Source organism: Excalfactoria chinensis, chromosome 1, assembly GCF_039878825.1.
Source record: "Excalfactoria chinensis isolate bCotChi1 chromosome 1, bCotChi1.hap2, whole genome shotgun sequence".
Lineage (NCBI taxonomy): Eukaryota > Metazoa > Chordata > Aves > Galliformes > Phasianidae > Excalfactoria > Excalfactoria chinensis.
In genome coordinates, this window is record NC_092825.1 from 130,696,899 (window position 1) to 130,717,715 (window position 20,817).

The 20,817-nt window shown below is 37.2% G+C and overlaps 1 protein-coding gene across 2 annotated transcripts in view; it reads left to right on the forward strand.

The window, feature by feature from the left end:
- Nucleotides 1-20,817, forward strand: part of MYO16 (myosin XVI) — a 334,545-nt gene that overhangs the window by 115,149 nt on the left and 198,579 nt on the right. For both annotated transcript variants that reach the window (XM_072342368.1, XM_072342360.1), the window contains exon 4: nucleotides 3,318-3,461. In XM_072342368.1, coding sequence (XP_072198469.1) covers nucleotides 3,318-3,461 — 144 coding nt within the window. The remainder of the gene's footprint in view (nucleotides 1-3,317; nucleotides 3,462-20,817) is intronic.

The following is a 20,817-nucleotide window of genomic DNA, read 5'->3' on the forward strand; positions in this document are numbered from 1 at the left end:
GAAGAGTGCTATATGAAGAGTGCTATATGAAGAGTGTCATGATATAAAATTTTCTTTCTGTTTTTGTGCATATTTTCTTGCACTAATTTTTTACTCATAGATATCTAACACAGTCTGCATCTAGTTTATCATTATTTACATTGCCATTGCTCAGAGATATGATTTAGCAGAAGGTTGTTAAAGTTAGGGTACTATGGTTAAGCTGTGGTTGGACTTGAAGATCTTCGAGGTCTTTTCCAACCTGGGTAATTCTATGATTCTATGATTAAGAAGATGATAGAAGGAAAACATATACAATGACCAAAAGAGAAGCAAGATGTAAGGGCACATAGGAGAAAGACTACCATACAGCAAAGACTGTAGAGACTGATGCTATTGGCAAAGCTTACCATAAATTCTTGTCTGATCATCCTTTCTGTCCTCTGTGATGCTTCAATTGTAGATGTGCTTTCTGTTCAATGTGAAACTATTTTAAGATATTTGAATTCTACTTTTATTTCACAATGCTGCTGAAATAAATGTGACTTCAGAAATAAGACAAAGACATAAAAGATCTACTTAAAAGTCTGCTTGCAGAATGTTTCATTTTAGTTTTTGGAAGCCCTTTAGAAATTGTTTTGCTCGACAGTACCTTGAAAATGTGGTTGGTATGAGATTATGTTGATCTGTATTATAAAATTTCTTATCTCTGTGATGTTAAAACTTGAACATTAACAACTCAATGTAAGTTGTACTAGTGATATTATGGATGCTACTGTTGCAATGAAACTATCAGCTTCTGGAGCTGTCAGTTACATTGCTGTCACGGAGTTCTCTAGATAAATCTAGGTACTAAAGGAGATATAGTACATCAGAATTTAATTTCTGTTGAACAATTTGTTAGTATATTTGAAAATCGTTTCATGAATTACTGCTTTTTAACCTCCAAGAGTTTAATTTTCATCTGTATCTGTATTTATGAACCCAGTATTATATACAATTCCTACAGTCATCTAGTTACCTCAGCTATGTCTTGACTGCACAATGGAATTCATCTGGGCACTTTTCCTTCTTCCCCTTTTCCTCCAGCATCCTAGCTTCCATGTCATATTAATGCAGATGAGCAAACTGGATGCCATGGTGTGGTTCTACATGTGATATTAGATGTGACAGAATAATTATTTCATACTCAATTGCAAATTACCATCTTGATCTTCTTCTAATGTCAGGTGAACCACATGGTGGATGAGGGGAAAGCTGTTGACTTAGTCTAAATTGACTTCAGTGAAGTCTTTGACATTGTGCCACAGTATTCTCCTGGAAAAGCTGGCAATCCGTGGCTTGGACAGATAGACACTTTGCTGGTTAAAGAACTGTCTGGATGGCCAGGACCAGACAGTGGTGGTGAATGGACTTAAATCCATTAAATCCAGTTGGTGAGCGACCAGTCACAAATGATGTTCCCCAAAGTCAGTATTGGGGTCTGTCCTGTTCATTGTCTTTATTGATGACCTGCATGAGAGCACTGAGTGCACCCTCAGTATGTTTGCAGGTGACACCAAGCTGGGAGAAAGTATTGATCTGCCTGGGAGTAATGGCCCTTCAGAGGGATCTGAACAGACTGAATTGCTGGGCTGAGGCCAGCGGGATGAAGTTCAACAAGTGCAAGTGCCAGGTTCTGCACTTTAGTCACAACAACCCCAGTCAGTGTTACAGGCTTGGGGCAGAGTGGCTGGAAGACTGTGTAGAGGAAATGGACATGGAAGTATTGGTTGATACTCAAACATGAGTGTGCTCATACTCAAACAGCAGTGTGCTCAGGTGGACAAGAAGACCAGTGGCATCCTGGCTTGTATTAGAATTAGTGTTGCCACTCCTTCCCAAGGAGGAGGGAAGTGATCATCTTTCTGTACTCTGTACGGATGAGACTATATCTCTAGTACCCTCTTCAGTTTTGGGCCCTTCACTACAAGAAAGACATTGAGGCCCTGGAATGTGTTCAGAGAAGGTCAACGAAGCTGGTGAGGGGTCTGGAGCACAAGGGTTATAAAGAGAGGCTGAGGGAGCTGGGACTTCTTAGTCTGGAGAAGAGAAGGCTCAGGGGAGATCTTGTCATTCTACAACTACCTGAAGGGAGGTTGTGGTGAGCTGGGGGTTGGACTCTTCTCCCATGTAAGTAGTGATTAAGATTAGAGGGAATGGCAGAGGAGATTCAGGTTGGTTGTTAGCAAACACTTCTCCAAGAGAGTGGTCAGAATCTGGCACAGGCTGCCCAGGGAGACGGTAGAGTCACTGTCCCTGTAGGTGTTCAAGAAACATTTAGATGTTATGCTGAGGGATATTGTTTAGTGGGAAATATTGGTGATAGGTGGATGGTTTGACTGGATAATCTTAGAGGTCTTTTCCAACCTTGCTGATTCTAAAATTCTGTGAAATTTTTCGCAAATTTCTCTGTATTTGTGCACTTACTGTATATGTGTGATTTCCTGGGCAAGAAAGTGTTACACAGCTGTAAATATTGGATGAGACATAGATATTAAGGATGGTATTCAAAGCATCCAACTACCTAATATAGAAACTTAGGTCCTTGTAGCCTCTGTAGCAGAGAAAAATGATTCCTTCTCTAGTTACTGAGCTCATATGCAAGGCCAGAGTCAGGATGTTACCTTAGGTGCTCTAATTATCCTTAAGTGTCATCCATAAGCACATGTGGTCAGAGATGTGGCCAAAAGAATAGACTGAAAACAGTACCCATGCTAATTTAATCTTCTTTGCAAAAAATTATCTCTGTCCTCAAAATGAAATGAAGTGTGCAAATACACATGCTTACATACATGCATACACCCACACTACCCCAAACATGCCTGTGGTGTGCAGCATATGTGTTTGTCAGAGAGACTTGAACAGGAATTGCTAAGGGTAGTGCACTGAAGTATAGAGAGGTGTGTACTACTGCTACAAACTGCATAAAAGGCAGGAGTTAGTGTATTTGTGGATGTGTGTGTGTGAGTGTGCATATACTTGCAGCCTACTACTCATGATGTGTTCATTCAGTTCCTGTGCACTAATTTGCAAGGACAGTATTGAATGAATAGAAAGCTCATTATCACTTCAGCTTTCAGCAGATTTTATTTAGTGCTTTTTCACAGCGAATAAGGGATTCCATGAGTCATACATATGCAAGTTGGTGTCTCTGCAGAACTATTTCTATAGATTCATCAGCTGTTGTCTACAAACGTATCATCTGCTAAATTTAAATAGGAGAAAAAAATATGCAATAGATTCAATTGTACACGGAGTGGAGTATAATGCTATCCCTAATCTTCTCTTTCTTCTAGTGTGCTCGCTACGATAACGCATTTGCTGCAGAAATTCTGATTGACAGAGGAGTGAACGTAAATCATCAAGATGAGGATTTTTGGACATCAATGCATGTAGCCTGTGCATGTGATAATCCTGATATTGTCCTGCTGCTGCTGCTAGTAAGTAAAACAGTCCAGTGCATTGTGTGCTTGAAAAGGAAACAGAGCGTAGCACCATACAGTTTGAAATTGCTGTGTGAAAGCACTATATTGTTAATCATATCAGTGAAAGCTGTATTGTATATGTTTATTTTTTGATGTTGTTTTCATGCTTAGGATTTTTAGAAGATACATAGCAAGGCATTTTAATGTTTTTAATAAGAGTACATTATGAATATATGCCATGACAAGTCTCCTCTGTCTCTTCCCTGTAGTCAGGAGCTTATATCTCTGATAAGCACTCAGTCCCAAATGGGATACTCAGATAATTTTTCTTTTATCCTTGTCACTTTCTGTTAAGGGTTGTGTTGGCAGACAATCTTATCAGAACTTCCTTCTTAAAAGCAAATATTCACTCAATTACACTCAGTATTCATGAAGAAGTGTTTGCGGGCATGACCAAAATGAGGCCAACTTAATATTTGTCTAATCAGCTTTGACTTTTTGAAGCTGTATGTACCCAGTGTAGTGATAGATACGACATTCATCCTCTGTAGAGAAGAACTTTGTTCTTGTGCTTCTGTTCCTGGGACTGCAGCCTTTAGTTTTAGTGCAGGATATTAAAGCAACTTTGTCCCATTTCATTTCTTATTGCTTTTTAAAGCAGTAGTGCATAAACAATTCGTAGTCTGACATAGTTTTCTAATCTATTTGCATCAATTTAAAATTTGTATATATATTCTTAATAGGTCATTAAAGAAGATCAGCATTTCTTAGTATATTATATGATATTTCATTGCTACAGGTAAAATTAAGGGAAAAATGTTTTTGAAAGACTGTGTACTTGGTAATAATTGTCATAGAATCACTTTAGGAAATTGTTTATTCCAACCTTCTACTTAGAGCAGGGCCAGCCACAGCAGCTTGCCTAGGATCATGTCCAGTCAGATATTGAATATCTGGAAGGATGAGAAGTCCAGAACAAATCTGGGCAACCCACTCCTATGTTTGACCACCTGCATAGAAAAAAAAAGCCTTTTCTTAGGCTTAAACTTTCTTTTCTGTATTTTGGTTTGTGCCTATTGCCTCCTGGTCCTTTTACTAAGCACTACTAAGAACATCTTGGCTCCATCTTCTCTACTCCCTCAGTCAGGTATCTATATAAACTGATATATAAACCCCCTGAGCCTTCTCAAGACCGAAGAGTCCCTGCTTCACCTTGTATGACCTGCTCCAGTTCCTTCATCATTATTATGGCTTTTTGCAAGGATCTCCCCAGGATGTTCACATCTTGTTTATACCAGGGAATCTGCCTTATCAGTTTTGAGCTTCTACCAGTGCCCTGGCCAGCTGGTACTGCAGTTCAGGAAATCTATGTTTGCAAGAGCTAATGTTGGCTAGTGTTCAACTTGTCCACCAGGACCCTAATCTCAGCAGTACTTTGTGTGGAAAGCTGTCTAGTTAGACATAAATAGCTGGCTAAGATTGTCTAATAGGGGAGTATCTGTCTCTGACTGAAGGTTATAGCTGGGAAAACTGTTCTGCAACTGTATGCCTGTACTGGCTCAGTGATATAAGTCAAAGCTATCATATTGAGTTGTACTTTGCTGAATATATGAGTCTGCTGGGTGTCCAACTGAATGAACTTGCCTGGGCCACCCACAGTGAAGAGAAATTGTCTTGCATTGTCACATTGGAATATTGGCAGGAAGATTGAACCTATACTGTCATACCACCAACATCTGCCTCTGATGTCATGGGCCAACATAATGAAACAGGAGGCACTGCATTTGGAACAGCTCTTACTATAAATATATAATAATGTATATGAAATATCAAAACATATTTTATTTTTATTTATTTATTTATTTAATTAATTAAAACATACAAGAAGTGAGCAGTAAAAACAGAAAGCTGGTGGGATATTTGATCTTGTTTTAGTGAAAGTAACATAACACACTGCTTGAGTTTGATGGCGGTGGTTGCAGTTAATGAGCTCTTAAGGTGTTTATTAGAGATTTCTGATGAAACTCTGCTTCATCCTTGAGAATATTTGTTCACAAATGTACATACTGCCAAAAGTGATGACACAAATAAGACGTGACTTTGGAATGAAGGATTTTTCTCTTTGGTAAGAGAGGGCTTATGGAAATCTGATAAAGAGACACGATCAGATTTTTGATTGCAACTGTATACATTCCATCTGAAAATTTACAGGTAATGCATTTACAACTAAAAATGGAATCTCAAATAAATAAAAAGAAATGATGATTTTTTGGCAATCTTGAAACCTGCTCTCAAGTTCCTTTGTCACAATGGAAAGCATAACTGTGTATTTTTGCTGCTCATAGGACTGTGTTTAGCCAATATATCAAAATCCGTACACTTCTTTGCCGTAAAGAGCTGGCTCTGCACTGCGTCCCATGTGCTGATTTTCAGCCTGTCTCCTATATCTATTCATACCATTGTTTGGTACAAATAATAATTAAAAAAAATAATTTGAATATTGCATTTTTTTGGTGTGTTTTCTTCTCCTTTTTAATTCTTTTTTTTTTCCCATATATATAAATATATATATATATTATATATATATATATTTATATATATATATATATATTTATATATATAATATATATATATTTATATATATTATATATATATATTTAGACATTATATATATATATTAAAATATATATATATATTTTAGACCAATGTATTTATCAGTTCTGATTCAGTGGTAGACATTCAACATTAATCACCTAATTGCATTAGCAACAGGCTGCCCTTATGGGAAGTGACAATTCAGATCTGAAAGTGGAGGATTTTAGTATGACTGTGCTTGATGGACTGAGCCTGAGGTGTCAGGACTAAGTGAGGTCTGTCCCATTCCAGCTGGCTGCAATGCCTAGAATTTTCTCAGGTACATTTTTTTTTTTTCAATAGTAGAGTTGCAGCCTTTGTCATATTCGGCTTTGTTTGGTATGTCCATTTCTTCAGCTTTTCTATTACAAATGTAAAGTATTCTTTGAATTCTACCTGTTCTTCTAATCCAGTAAGCAGATTAGAATGGAGAAGCTTGTCCATAACTATTCTTGTACCACTCAGTAAAGAATTTCCAGAAATACGGCATTCTATGCTGTTGTCAACATTAACAGGAGCAGCTAGTGGGTTATGCTGGACACTTCTGAAGTCTTCTCTGCCTTTTTTTGCAAGCCCAATCTAATTGAAAAAAGTATTAAATATTTCTACACGTGTTTATATCCAAAGTTATTATTTATCTTATTTATTAAGGTCTTGGTAAGCAGAGTTTCATCCATATGCATTTTTGCATTTAGTATTGGAGACAGGAGAAGGAGAAACTGCCAGAAACTGGAGCATAGGAAGTTCTGCACGAATGTGTGCAAGAACTTCTTTACGGTGAGGGTGATGGAGCACTGGAACAGGCTGCCCAGGGGGGTTGTGGAGTCTCCTTCTCTGGAGATATTCAAGACCCGCCTGGACACCTACCTGTGTGACCTGGTGTAGGGAACCTGCTTTGGCAGCGGGTTTGGACTTGATGATCTCCAGAGGTATCTTCCAACACCTATGATTCTGTGATTCTCTATTTTCTTTGCAAAACTTAAAATAAATTTGCCTGCGTTCTAGGTAGTAAGCATTTTTAAGGCATACATTTCTTGACCAGATAAATAATAATACCTTTGTACTCCATTCTGGAGTGTTAATAATAAATAGACTACTGTGGAGAGAAAGGAAATTATTCTTAGGTAAGCAGTAGTTTTTGAACCGTGACATTAATTCTATCTTTAATAATGTTTGACAAAGTGAAAATGGAAATTGAGGTTGGAGGCAAGTATTATTCACAACCTTGAACTGTCTTTGCGTGAACATTTGATATTAGAAATTACTTGGCCTTGAGGTTGGAGTGTTTCATGGGCCATGTCTAATGCGTAGCATGAGCCTGGATAATACTAATATGAGCCACAGGCAGCTTCTATTAAGTCATAGATTTTAGCTGAAAGAATAAATAACACTTCATGTTCCCTCATGAATTACTTTAAGGTAAATATTTCTTCTAGATTGACTTTATAACCTAGACAGTGCTCTATTATCTGTTTTAAAGATGTGAACCAAAAAATAAAGGCATGATCTTTCAAGTGGGACCTGAGCAAATTCCTACCAAACGGTCATAGAGACCAGTGGAGGTTTCCTTAGTGTGGATTTCAAAACGTTTCCTGAAGGGAAAATAGAAAAGAGGGAATATAGAGTGTATAGATCTGAGAAGTCTATCCAAGAAGACTTAATTAAGCATACCTAGTTTCTGATTATATTGTGCTTCTGGTGGTCTTCATGTTCTCTGGCTCAGCCAAGATAGTAATTTATCTGTTGTTCATCAGCTTAATTGTGGTAACCTGCTGTTTTTTTCCTCTGGTAGATAGGAAAGACAAAGCTTATTAGCCGAATTGCCTCTCCCTGAAAGCTAGGAGGGGCTGTGGATGTTATGTCATGTGTTAATGTGCTGTCATTTCCTACTGAATGCTTACTGGAATTGTAGGCAGTTTTGGGAATTCGTGCTGAATGGAATACTTAAAGCAATTTCTTTCCATTCCCACTTTTTACCCCAGGTAGTATAGCTTTCTGTGGAACATATTTAAGTCTTCTCCACTTTGTAGCTGTCAGCAAGGGAGGGCATTGGGCAGTTCAGCCAGGAAATATATCCTATGTAGCCCGCTGCCAAAGAACTTGCCCTGGGGCAGTTGCTAGCACACAAGGAAACAAAGAGACCAAAGGTAATCTTTGGAGGTCTGGTTGCCATACATGCAAATGAAATGGGAAAGGTCAGATTCATCAATCACTGCCTAGCTGCATTAGTACTGGGGTTTCCCTTGGGTGAGGGGACTTTTTCGTGGATGTTGTGTGCATCAGCCTTCTTTAGCAGCTTAAAGGGAGTGCTCAAGTGACTTTCACTTAAGAAGAAAGATTCATAAGCTTCTATACATTTCTACTTAAATGAAATCTAAAAGATGGCATGAAAAGCAACAAGATGTTATCTGCTGTCTTCCCTTGTTGCCTTGTGAAATCGCAGGGCATGCTGACACCAGTTCTGTCTGGTTGGGGTGCTTTCCTTTCCCGTTGTCTCTGTGTGCATTAAAGTGTTGCATTTTGCATTCATTTTTGGTACTGCTTTCTATATTGAATTGAAATACTAGCTAAGATTTGCAATTTAATTTTCAGAGTTCTTTGTCTCGTTAAAAATGCTGAGTTACAATGAATTGAAATAGTGAAATCAATACTGTTGCAATTTAGTAAATAATCCTTAGCTATGCAAAGAGTAGTGTGTATAAAATATCACTTTGTTAAATGACTTTTTTTTCCTGTTTCTCTTAATTTTTCTTCAGCTTGATAACATTTTTAATTATTGTGAATTCTCTACTCTTAAGAAATCAGCCATGGATAATTAAAAAGGCAACAGAGGTCAAAGCTCTTCAGCTACTCCATCTCCTCCACTCTATTTACTGCCCTAAGGAATTGAACATTAAATGGAAAAAACAGAACTGATCAGATTCTGATTTGTGTCTGTGCAGTTCCCTGATATGTTTATTTGGATCTTGACCCATTCTTTTTTCTTAGTTTTTGAAATGTGGTGTTATGTGATGTTAAACGGTTCACAGTCACATTGAGCTCCTATGTTTAGTACCTTTTCTCAAGATAAACGATGGCTGTGATCTTTAAGTACCTTTATGACTTTGTGTTACACCTTAATTTCAGAGCATGTAATGGATAATTCATCATTGAGCTTTGGACTCATATAGTTGTACAATTACACTTGCATGTAACACTGGAAGTTACAAGTTATCTTTTGCAGTACATCTTTGGTTTTGGTTTTGTTGGTAGTTCGTCTTCTAGGTTGACTGGCATGAAGTTGAAAATGAAAAGAAAACAGGTGTGAATTCATTTTAACAGTTCTATTACTTCATTTTGACATCTTCAGGAGGCATCTTGCAGTGAATAACATGAATATGTTTTTTACCCTACATAACACAGATTATGTCAAATGAAACTAGGAAAGTGGAGACAGTATTGTACAGTGCTTTACACTGAGGATATTTATCCCTTCATTAACCTGACGGCATTGCTATAATAAACATGACAGTGAATTAACTAGAATGGCAGAGAGCAGTACTACATCCTCAGGAACTTTTACGTACGGATAAAGGAAAGTATGTTTTCTTCCCTCATTGTCTTGAAGAGGAGGAGTGAGAGAGTGACTGTGATGTTTAGCTTCCCATTGGTGTTAAACCGCCACATAACACTCACAGAAATTTTTTAGATGTAGAGGACAGCGAAAAAGTTGCAGTAAATGCCATATAAACATTTTAGCCAAAATGTGAATGTTATTATAATGCTGAAAGTGTAACAAGACTCTGTCCTGGGGTTTCTGGTAAGGCCTACATTTATTCATTTTCTGTAATAAGACATGCGGCTTTCCCTCTCTAATCTTTATCAGTACTGTGTGTTCCTGCTCTGAGTGTTTGTAGCCTGGCTTATTGTTTTAAATGTAGATGTATGATATAGTCCTTCAACTCTTCAACTTCTTGAAAGGGTAGATAATAGCAGGACAAGGGGAAATGGTTTTAAGTTGAAGGAGGGAAGATTTGGGTTGGATGTTGGAGAATTCCTTTACTGTGAAAGTGGTGAGGTGGTGGCATGGTCTGCCCAGAGAGGCTGTGGATGCCCTATCCCTGGAGGTGTTCAAGGCCAGGTTGGATGGGGCCCTGTACAGCTTGGTCTAGTATTAAATGTGGAGGTTGATGGCCCTGCCTGTGGTGAGGGGGTTGAAGATTCATGATCCTTGAGGTCCCTTCCAAACCGGGCCATTCTGTGATTGTGTGAAATCCTTCGTACTGTTCTTTATCATCTGTGTGTTACCTACTAACTTCTGCTTTTCGTTGTTGTCCTTCTCATGTGATCTTAAATTGTTTTCAGGGATATATAGTGGTTCTGGGTCTTGTAGGCCACCAGAAAAAAAAAACAACAAAAAACAACCAAACAATAAAGCATGTGGAGTGTGGAGCTGAATAGGGATAAGATGAGATGGCAGGACAGCATCCTCTGAATTTTTTTCTGTGTACACTTGCATATTCTATGAACTGCCCTGGATGCTGTTCAACTGTGGTGGGACTTTGTTTTTTATAAGGAGCTTTTAGAAATGCTTGTTTAAAAGCCTTCCACTACCACACTTTGGCTGACAAGATAAAAAGTAAGTATTTGACTGCCTCTTCACATATGGAATTTATTAATTATTTCATCATTTCCTGCTTTAGCCCTAAGTATTTTCTGTAGGATGCCTCCTTTTGCTATTAAAGTAGAATTCCTTTTTTAATGTATCTCTTTCAAAATCTGATACAGATTTACTGGAAAAAAGCAGGAGAAGATTTGCTGGTGGGCTGCAACTCTCTGTTCCCTTTTCCCATACAGTTGGTATGTTATGTATCTCAAGTCATGTAATGAGAGAGCAATTGCAATTATTTTGCCCTTGATCTTTTAATCAGACTGTTTTAGCAAGCAGAGAGGAATGATCAGGAGGATGTCGCTAGCTTTAGAACTTAATAAAAGGTTTTTATCTTTCATGGTTTTAGAAACAATTAAAACAGAATAAACAATTTTGTCCTCAGAAGAAAGTAGTTCTGTCCTCCCACTCTATCTTGTTTAATAATTATTTCTCCTTTGTGTCAGTTTATCAGGAAACCATAATGGGGAGAGAATGATGAATAGTTAGAGATCAGGAAATGACTGTGAATGCCAGTTTAAAGTATAATACGGCCTAAAAAATGATGTCTGTTTCTGCAGACAGCCGTTAATGAAGCCTTTATATAAAAACAGTGGATATGTAAAAAAAAATAAATAAATATTTTCTTTGCTTGCATTTTGTAGAGTCTAGCAAATAAATGTGTGCTGAGTGTCAGAGGTGCCTTCCAGAGAGTGCATGATACTGGCTGACTGTCTTTAATTGTTGCTGACAGAGAAGTAAAAGCTGGCTGAGCTGGAATGAAACTAATCTAGGTGTAGGCTATTACAGAGCTGCTAAGCACCAGATGGCAAGACTCAAGGGAAGCTGTAGCTTCTTCTTCGAGACTGTGAAAAAGGGATGAAGGTAGCTAGTAATGCAGCATTAAAGGTGGTCCAAGGAGAGATAAAAACAGGAGCCTAACTGGACAGGAAAGCATTATGTATTTAAGTGTTATCATAAGAGTTATTTTTGTAAAAAGAAAAAAAAAGACTGGTTGGTAGAATTAACTTAACAAAAAGGAACTCCAAGGCTTATCATACAGAGGTATGAGGATACTGTAGGAGAGAAGCTGAAAACAACAGTTAAAGAAAGTACTTTCATAGAATTGTCTACAAGAAAACATGGAGATTGACCAAAATAGGTATATAAAACAAGGAATATGGTTATACTGTAGCATGTCCATAAGGAAAGGATGAAAGAAGAAACAACTACTGCTGAAATCCTGCCCCTGTACTTGGCACTGGTGAGGCCTCATCTCAAGTACTGTGTTCAGTTTTGGGCACCTCAGTACAGAAAGGATATTGAGGTGCTGGAGCAGGTCCAAAGAAGGGCAACAAGGCTTGTGAAGGGCTTGGAGAATGTGCCCTATGAGGAGAGGCTGAGGGAGCTGGGGCTGTTTAGTCTGGAAAAAAGGAGGCTGAGGGGAGACCTGATTGCTCTTCCAGTATCTGAAAGGTGCTCACAGCAAGAGCGCGGTTGGTCTCTTCTCATTGGTGACAGGTGATGGGATGAGGGGAAATGGTCTCAAGTTGCACCAAGGTAGGTTTAGGTTGGATATTAGGAAAATCTTCTTTACAGGAAGGGTTGCTATGCACTGGAATAGGCTCCCCAGAGAGGTGGTTGAGTCACCATCCCTGGATATGTTTAAAAACCATTTGGATGTGGCGCTCAGGGACATGATCTAGCAGAGGGTTGTTAGAGTTAGGGTAGTATGGTTAGGTTGTGGTTGGACTCAGTGATCTTTAAGGTCTTTTCCAACCTGAGTGATTCTATGTTTCTGTGAAGTGATAGATTTTAGGAAAGAATTTTCTTAGAACTACATAGAAGATGAAACTTCAAAAAGTTTGTCATCAGAGTAGAGGAATAAGTAATGGAGATAGCCCAAGGGCAGATTTCTAGTAAAATAATAATGATAATGTGATGAGAAGAGGAAAGGCATCAGAATGTTGCACTGACAGAAGAAATAGCTATTGAGACATAATCTGAACTTTATGGTGCAAAGAATGCTAGAGCGTCTGATGAGTTAGTCTTTATTCCACAAGAAGGAATCACAGAAAGTAAAATTTCTGCTTTGACATGAGACTGATTATTATGTTTGAAGAGGCTGTAAAGCTTATTGGATGGCTAGAAATTGCCAAGAAATTTATGGACAGTAGTGAGAGAATTGAATGTTTCTGCCTGTGTTCTCACAGTGAAAAGTATTGCTTGATTGCAGAAACATCAGGAATGGTAGGAACTGGCTGACAGTAACACTACTCAACGCTGATTTCTGATGTTACAGAACACAGCACACAACCGACAAAATAAAGCAGTGTGTAATTTGTAGTCCTTAACATCAATTTTTCCCACATAAAGTTAAAAATCCTGGAGGAAAACAAGAGTTAACTTTGAGATTGAAGATGGTCTTGAAGGCAATACAACAATACTCATAAATTACTCTTCACATTGGAAAGAAAAACTACCCTGTTTTTGGACTGGAGCATGTGAGGACAAGTAAGACAAGAAGTGGGCTACTGCATAAAGATCGGAAATTCTGTATCAGCTTCACTGTAATCCTCTTGATTCCAGACAGTGAGGAAGAAGGAATGACAAGATAATGAAAATGAAATGTAGCTTTTGACCTTCAGTGAACACAAATCTGTACTATGGAGGTGATGATCTGGGTGTGTTCAATGACTTGGAGATATTTGAAAGAGGTGAAATTAATTGCTTAGGTATGCCAGGTGGCCTCTGTTGAATCAGTAACACACAAAAAAAATGGCTCTTAAGGAATTGCTAGAGAAAATGAGGAAAACCCCTAGTGAAGTTATAGAAGTGAAAAGCTGCCTGATGGTTGAGAAACTGATAATAACAAAGCAACAGCCTACCTTATAAGAGAGAAACTATTGGGTTGGGAGTTGCTGATGTTTCTTTAGGATCAGCCCTACAATGCTATTTTGTTTACAGTTTTTGGTGATAACCTTGGGAGGAAGAATAGGAGTATGATATTTAAAAAAAAAAAAAAAAAAAAAAAAAAAAAGGCTAAAGACAGAGTTGCAATAACTTGTCACTGTGAGTTAGGATTAGAATGTAATAATGAAAGATATCTTGGAAGGCTTCATAAGCAAAAATAGGGATGAAATTTAATTTTATTAAGAATAAGGTCATGTTCTGAGTTACAAGTAACATGCATTTCTGTGATACACTCAGGAATCATCAACTGGAAATAACAAGGTGAGAGAAAGACCTCAGAGATTTAGTCAATTGTAAGATGATTATATATTACAAATTTGCATCTACCAATAGGGAAAAGTGATTCTTGGTTCTGTCAGAATGAAGATATTTCCAGTGGTGAGAGAAATGCTTTATTCCTCTGTATAAGGAGCAGCAGCCTGTAGTTAACTGTGTACAGACCTGATAAAGAATTCTACCAAGGAAAATTGGAAAGATAAACAGGGAAATTGGCTATCTTTTGAGAAGTGTCTAAAAATTACTAATCTGTTTAACTTCAAAACAAAATGAAACAAGAACACAACACGAAAGCAACAAACACTGAGACAGGAAGGTTGTGAAAAATTTCTGTGTCAAAATAGAGGAGAAGATAAAAGAAGTTGTTGAAGCCTGGGGTTACTGCTAGCATGAAAACAAATGGTTATAAAATATCTAGGAATTAAGACTGAAATTAAGATTCACAAATTCTAGGTGGGAAAACAACATTCCATGCTGGAGTAATAGGGAAGGGAAAAAAAAAACACACACAGGAAAGCAATTTAATTTGCTTTAAAATCAATCCTAAAGTTGTGAATGAGATTAAATGTTATGCATTTACCTGTGTTATCTAAGTAATGCCTCAGGAGATTCATTCTAGCATTATATTCCCACACGATGTCTGTTCAGAGGGCTCTGTAGACATAATTATCCTGACTGTGTGCTTAAAATAATAAACTAACATAAGGAGGATATTAAAATCTACATTTGTTCAAGCACCAGCAAATAAAGTTTTGTGGTGGATATCTGATAGCTTAGGTTATGGCTAAATTTCTACGTATGAAATTAGGCAGGAAAAAAGCTGTATCTTTTCTCAAATATTTGAAAAGAAAATGAATAACAGGTAAGAAAAAAAAAAAAGATTTTTTTATTCAAGAAAAGAAACTTGAAGGACACAAAAGGTCACATGCGTTGTCGCTGACAGTAAGCTGAGAACGATACTTAGATCTGTAATTAATTGTTTGCCTCAGCAGTATTTGTAAGAGAAACTGCAGTGCATACTGATTCATAAACTGAGTATTGTCCCAATGGGGGTATGAAAAGGCAGACATATGAGAAATATGCCAGTTCAAGCACTCGATGAAGCAGAAAATGATTAAAAAAAGAATTACAAAGAGAAAAGTGTGTTAAGGCAATCTTTTGGTGACATTTGCTTGAAGTTATTTAACAGTTCCTGTTGAGTTTTTCATTACTACTGGCTTCCATGTTTTGTTAGGATCTATATGAGAATTTATGCAAATGAAAAAAATAAGTTGTGAGATCTAGCACAGAGGTTTTTGAAGTGGGGAGCGCGCCCTGGGGGGTGCATAAGCCAAACCATTGGTGCCTGGGAGGTATGTATTAGAAACTCTACATATATTTACTTTTTATCTAAAAATATAAAAGAGAAAATTAAGCTTTACTAGTATTTAATATTCATTTAAGCTAGTACTGTCATTCTGTCTGTATTTGTCTCAGGTCACATACAGTAGGCTGGGTGTTTTGGGGAAAGAGTGGGTGACCCACAGAACAGTGATGTTGATGGTGGTGCTGTCACTCGTTCACTAGCTTCAGCATATTGCAGTGTTTTGCAGTTTGTGTGTACCCAGTTAAATGAATTTAGGGATTATATTATGTAGTTTAAACTAAATGAACACTCACAAAGTGGCCAAGTGGCTTTAAAGGATTTATACAAAGAAACCATGGATTGAGGATAATATTGTGAGCACAAATTAAGAAGAAAATGTCAGACCAAACGTTTCACCCAGTTGAACTAGGTTCAACTGATAGGCACAATGGGAGTTAAATGCCTGAACTGAGAAACAGTGGAAAGTTACAGGTAATTGTTTTGTTTTTGTTTTTGCTAATGAGCTTGAGCAAGATGTAGGTGCTGTTTGCAAGGATGAAAGGCTAAAAGGATGTTGGAAAATGTGTGAAAGCTGAAATATGAAACTGTGGGATAAATGCGTTTATAAATTTCTGAATAACAAGTATAGCTTCAACTATGTAAAATCTATCAAATCATAGTTACGTTCTTATCAAATGAATATAATTTCAAACTGAAACATTGCAAACTTAATAAATGCTAATTGTAGTCTTCCCAAAATATTTAAATATGATAATAATTAATTATATTAATTAATAATAAATATTTGAAGATTACTGATGATAGCATTTTGGGGAAGAAGAATGTTCACAAAAATTAGGAGATCACTGAATTTTGGTACAATGCATTTTGGGAGGGGTGAAGAATACCAGACAATCGTTAGGGAATGATTATGGACAAATGTTACTGGGCAAGATAATAGGAAGATGATAGATTCTTGTGACCTCAGTACTTACTGCTAAGGTGGATGAACACAGCCTAAAGAATCTGTTAAAATACAAATGGGCTACTCAGAATTATGTCTCTAAAGTATTTGTTTCAGATTTACATAAAATTTGGTCAGTTTTCCAACAAAAACAAATGTACCTGGAATCTTAGAGTTGCTTATTTTATAGATGAATGCATAAATGATATCTCTGGTTATGCTTGCATTTGTAGAAGTTAGAGGTGTATGTTTTTCTTTTCATATAATCAGTGGAGCATGGGATTTATATTTCCACAGTGATAGGTTTAAGATTCTTTGGTGCCGCACAATTGATACTTTTTTTTATTTACCCTGGAAGTTTTGGTATGTTTCATTAAACTTAATTCACTGTGGAGGCACAGGAAAGGAATAGGATAGCCTGTTTGTCAGGTGAGTTCTCTAACCACACTCTGGTGTTCTCAGAAGCCAGTTCTTCTGTATGAAGATGACTGGCATGCTCAGCTCCCTAAATACATTCAGTCTTTCACACAATTACTTGTTTGTAGAGTATAGAGATTTAATTACTATCCAGCAGGATAATATCACCCTGACTGCTGATTAAGCTGCTATTGAGTCCCTTCCCTATACAGTTGGAATATGTCAATGTTATCAATCAACACAATGAATGTCTCATAACAAAAATGCAAATTAGCTGAGGTAAATTAATGTTTTTGTACTCTTTGTTCCTGATGTTAAATGAATGCATTTATCTTTGCAGAAATTATGGACTTTGCACAACTGTCATTTCTTAAGTGCTTTTTAATCCTTTGCTTTTTATTCTGGACTCATACTACTGATGTTTCTTTATTTTTACTGTGCAAACATAAAATATTGACTTTGTCGGTTGCTCAACATCAGTAGAATGGTAATATCCATTGTCATACCTGAGGTAGTGCTATTTTTTTTTTTTTTTTTCACATGCCATTTGAATCATCTTGTCTTAGTTTCAGCTGGGACATGGCTGTTTTCTTCAGTGTCTGGTATGATGCAATGTTTTGGTTCTAGGAGAAGAGTAATGTTGATAACACACTGATGCTTACACTTGCTGCTAAGCAGTGTTGTATACAGCCAAGGCCATTGTCATGCTACTTGATAGTGAGGAGGCTGCAGGAGTCTAAGGAGATGGGAGGGAACTGAATTTGGACAGCTGACTTAAACTTGCCTAAGGGATCACTGAATCACGGAATGGCTTGGGTTGGAAGGGATCTCAAGCATCAACAAGTTCCATCCCTACTGCCAGAGGAAGATGTGCCAACCGACAAGTACAAGATCAGATTACCCAGAGCTCCATCCAGCCTGGCCATAAACACCTCCAGGGATGGATCATCTGTGACCTCTGTGGGCAACCTTTTCCATCATCTCATCACTCCCTCAGCAAAAAACTTCCTCCCAACATCCAGTCTAAATCTCTCCTTTAGTTTTAAATGATTCCCCCTTGTACTATCACTAGCTATCCGTGTAAAAAGTTGATTTCCCGCATGTTTGTAAACTCCCTTTAAATATTGGAAGGCTGCAATGAGGTCTCCCCACAGTCTTATTTTTTTACAGACTGAACAAACTCATCTTCCTCACCATGTTTTCACAGGAGAAGTGCTCATTCCCGTGGATCATTTTTGTGGCCCTGCTCTGGGCCCTCTCCAAAAGATCCACAGCTTTCCTGTGTTAGAGGCTCCAGACTTGGACAAAATTCTCCAACTGGGGCCTCATGAAGGCAGAGTGGAGGGGGACAAACACCTCCCTTGTGCTGGCTGACCACTCCTCTTCTGATGGAACCCTGGATACCATTGGTCTTCTGGGCTGCAAGTGCACACTGCTGGCTCATGTTAAGTTTTTCACAAACCAGGACCCCTAAGTCTTTCTCAGCAGGGCTATGTTCTATACCATGTCAAATCATGTGGAAGGAGAACTTTGAACAGAATACGTGTTCAACTGGTTCTCTTCCACTTGCAGGGAGTCTAGCTCAGCATATGCACCACTTATTATATATTTTCATATACATATGTATATATATATTTATAGTAGTAACTATTATTCTTTTTTCCTTTTCTGTATTTTAGTAAATAGTTTTATCTAAACCTACAAGTTCTACTTTCCTTTTTTTTTTTTTTTAATTTTTCTTTCTTTTTTTCTAATTCTCTCCTATATAACTCTGGGAAGGGTGGGAGTGAGTGAACAGCTGTGACATTGAGTCACCTGCCAGGTTAAACCACAATGCAAATTTTATTTATATATATGTTTGTGTGTGTATATGAAAATATACACATATGTAATTGTTTGTGCATGTATTATATCATCACGGACTAGAGAATGAATCTAATAAAATTTAGCACCCACGTCTTCCAATATGCATAAGTACAATAATGGATATAGCAGTGGTCACAGCTGGGAAGAAAAGGCTACTTTTGCACTCAGTGAGAGTAAGGAGAAAATGGTCTTGTTAAACAGGGACTTCAGTTTTACCCATAAATTTAAGTTGAGCCTGTAAGCTACTGGCTCCTCAGAATCAGTTCCCAGTCTTCAATGAGCCATCAAAACCACCTTGCTTTCTTTAGTGCTCCATGTAGTTAGTTCTATCATCTTCAGCAATAGGTCAGGGTTAGGAGCATTTTGTAACTCCAAATTAAAATAGAAATTTTGCCTACATTTCTGTTCAGAGTGTATAATGTATACTACCCTATATAAAAATGTATATATAGAGTATATATTTATACACACACAAGGATGAAACTTAACAGGAAGCTTTAGTAGACAAGGTCTCAGAATGTTTTGTTTCGTTTCATCTTGGTTTGTGCTCTGTCCTTCAAAGTATTGTGGTTGATCCTCAGAAGATGCTTTCTCTTCCTATTCTTCCTACAGTCAAATTGTGCTTTACCATCTGTCCAGTCTGGTACACAAGTCACAAATCTTACTAATCCAGAATCTTTTTATTCTCTCTATACTAGATTGATTGACCTTATGTAATTAAAAGCTTTATTAGTGGTTATTAAATCACTCTTAACTGTGCTGTCTTGACTTAAAGACTTTTTAACAGGGAATTCCAAAGGCTCACACTCGTGAAGGAGAATTTTCTTCCATTTATTCTAAAAATAAAAGGCAGTGATCTTGTAAAGTAACCTTTTGTTCTAGTGTTATGAGACAAGGACTGATCATTTTCTCAGTGTGCTTGTCATAGCTTTTAATTATTCCAACAGAATTAAAAAGAAATTTTTGTTGTTATCAGAGTCATTCAGCACTTGAATAATTTCATTTAATTTTTTTTTCTGTAAGTTCTGCAGTTGATGGGGAACGTGCAAGTCCCACGTGCCTAAGCAGATGGGGAAATTTTTGGTCTTTAGCCATCAATGCTCTTTGACGGTTCTTTTATAATTCTCTTTTCTTGCCAAATAATTCTAAGGCTGACAGTATCAAGTCAAATACCCATCCTTCTGTAATTCAGTCACCCTTTTTGCTGACCTCATTCTGATCCTTTGTCTTAAAAATAGAACTGAATACCATTCCAAATAAACTTTTCATTCTAATTTAATATCAGGAATAAATTTCAGCGGCATCTTTTATTATTCGCATTACAGTAAAAATACCCAATAATAATGAGACAATATATTCTGAGATGTCTTCTTGATTTTTTTATTTTTATTTTTTACTTTCAAAGAAAATGGTTTAATTAAAGGAGTCAAAATTATATTACAGCTTATTTTTGTGACGTTAAGACTATGCTACCCAATTCATATAATTATTCTGACTGATAATCCTTTTTTGCATACTAAACAAGACGAAGGAGCTCCTTCATGCTTTTTGTGCCCTCTAGATACCCTAGTGGTTCATCTTTGTCTGATGAAATGGATTTCTTTTCTGAGAATATCTCACTAAAATTTCTTGATAGGTGCTTTGACTCAAGAGGTGGGCCCACCTCTCAAGATAGGTGCTTTGACTCAAGAGGTGCTTGGTTTCGGAGATGAGAATCATGAATACAGTTCTTCCCTATCTATTCTTTCATACTGTACTTATTGTACTTGTTTTTTGTTTATTTTCTTAATGCAGTGCAGTTTTTTTCAGCAGCTAGAATATTGCCTAACATTACAGCAACTGCTTGTTACAGGAGCAAGATTGTTTCTAATCTGTGGGGACTGGAGAATTGACCATGAAATGTTTAATATCACAGCTGTGTTGGAGCCCTAATCTTGTGCTGGGAAATATTGTGCGTATGGCCCAAACTCATTGATAGAATTCAGTGTGACATTGACTCTTCTATGTAAAACTAAGTTAAGGAAACCAGACCTCAGAGTAAGTAAGAATGGTGGTCTTAAATTCCAAAAAAACCTGTCATTTATACTAGGATCCTGAATATGAAGAACAGCCATGAAATCCAACTGGGTAATTCTATGATTCTGTGATTATGCCAACTAATTAAGATGCAAGTAAATATCTGCATGCCTTTTCGAAGTAATAGGATGATCCCAAATCCTCATGAATGTTGTACAGCTAGGCATCTACATAGTGGTAACTTGAGAAACAT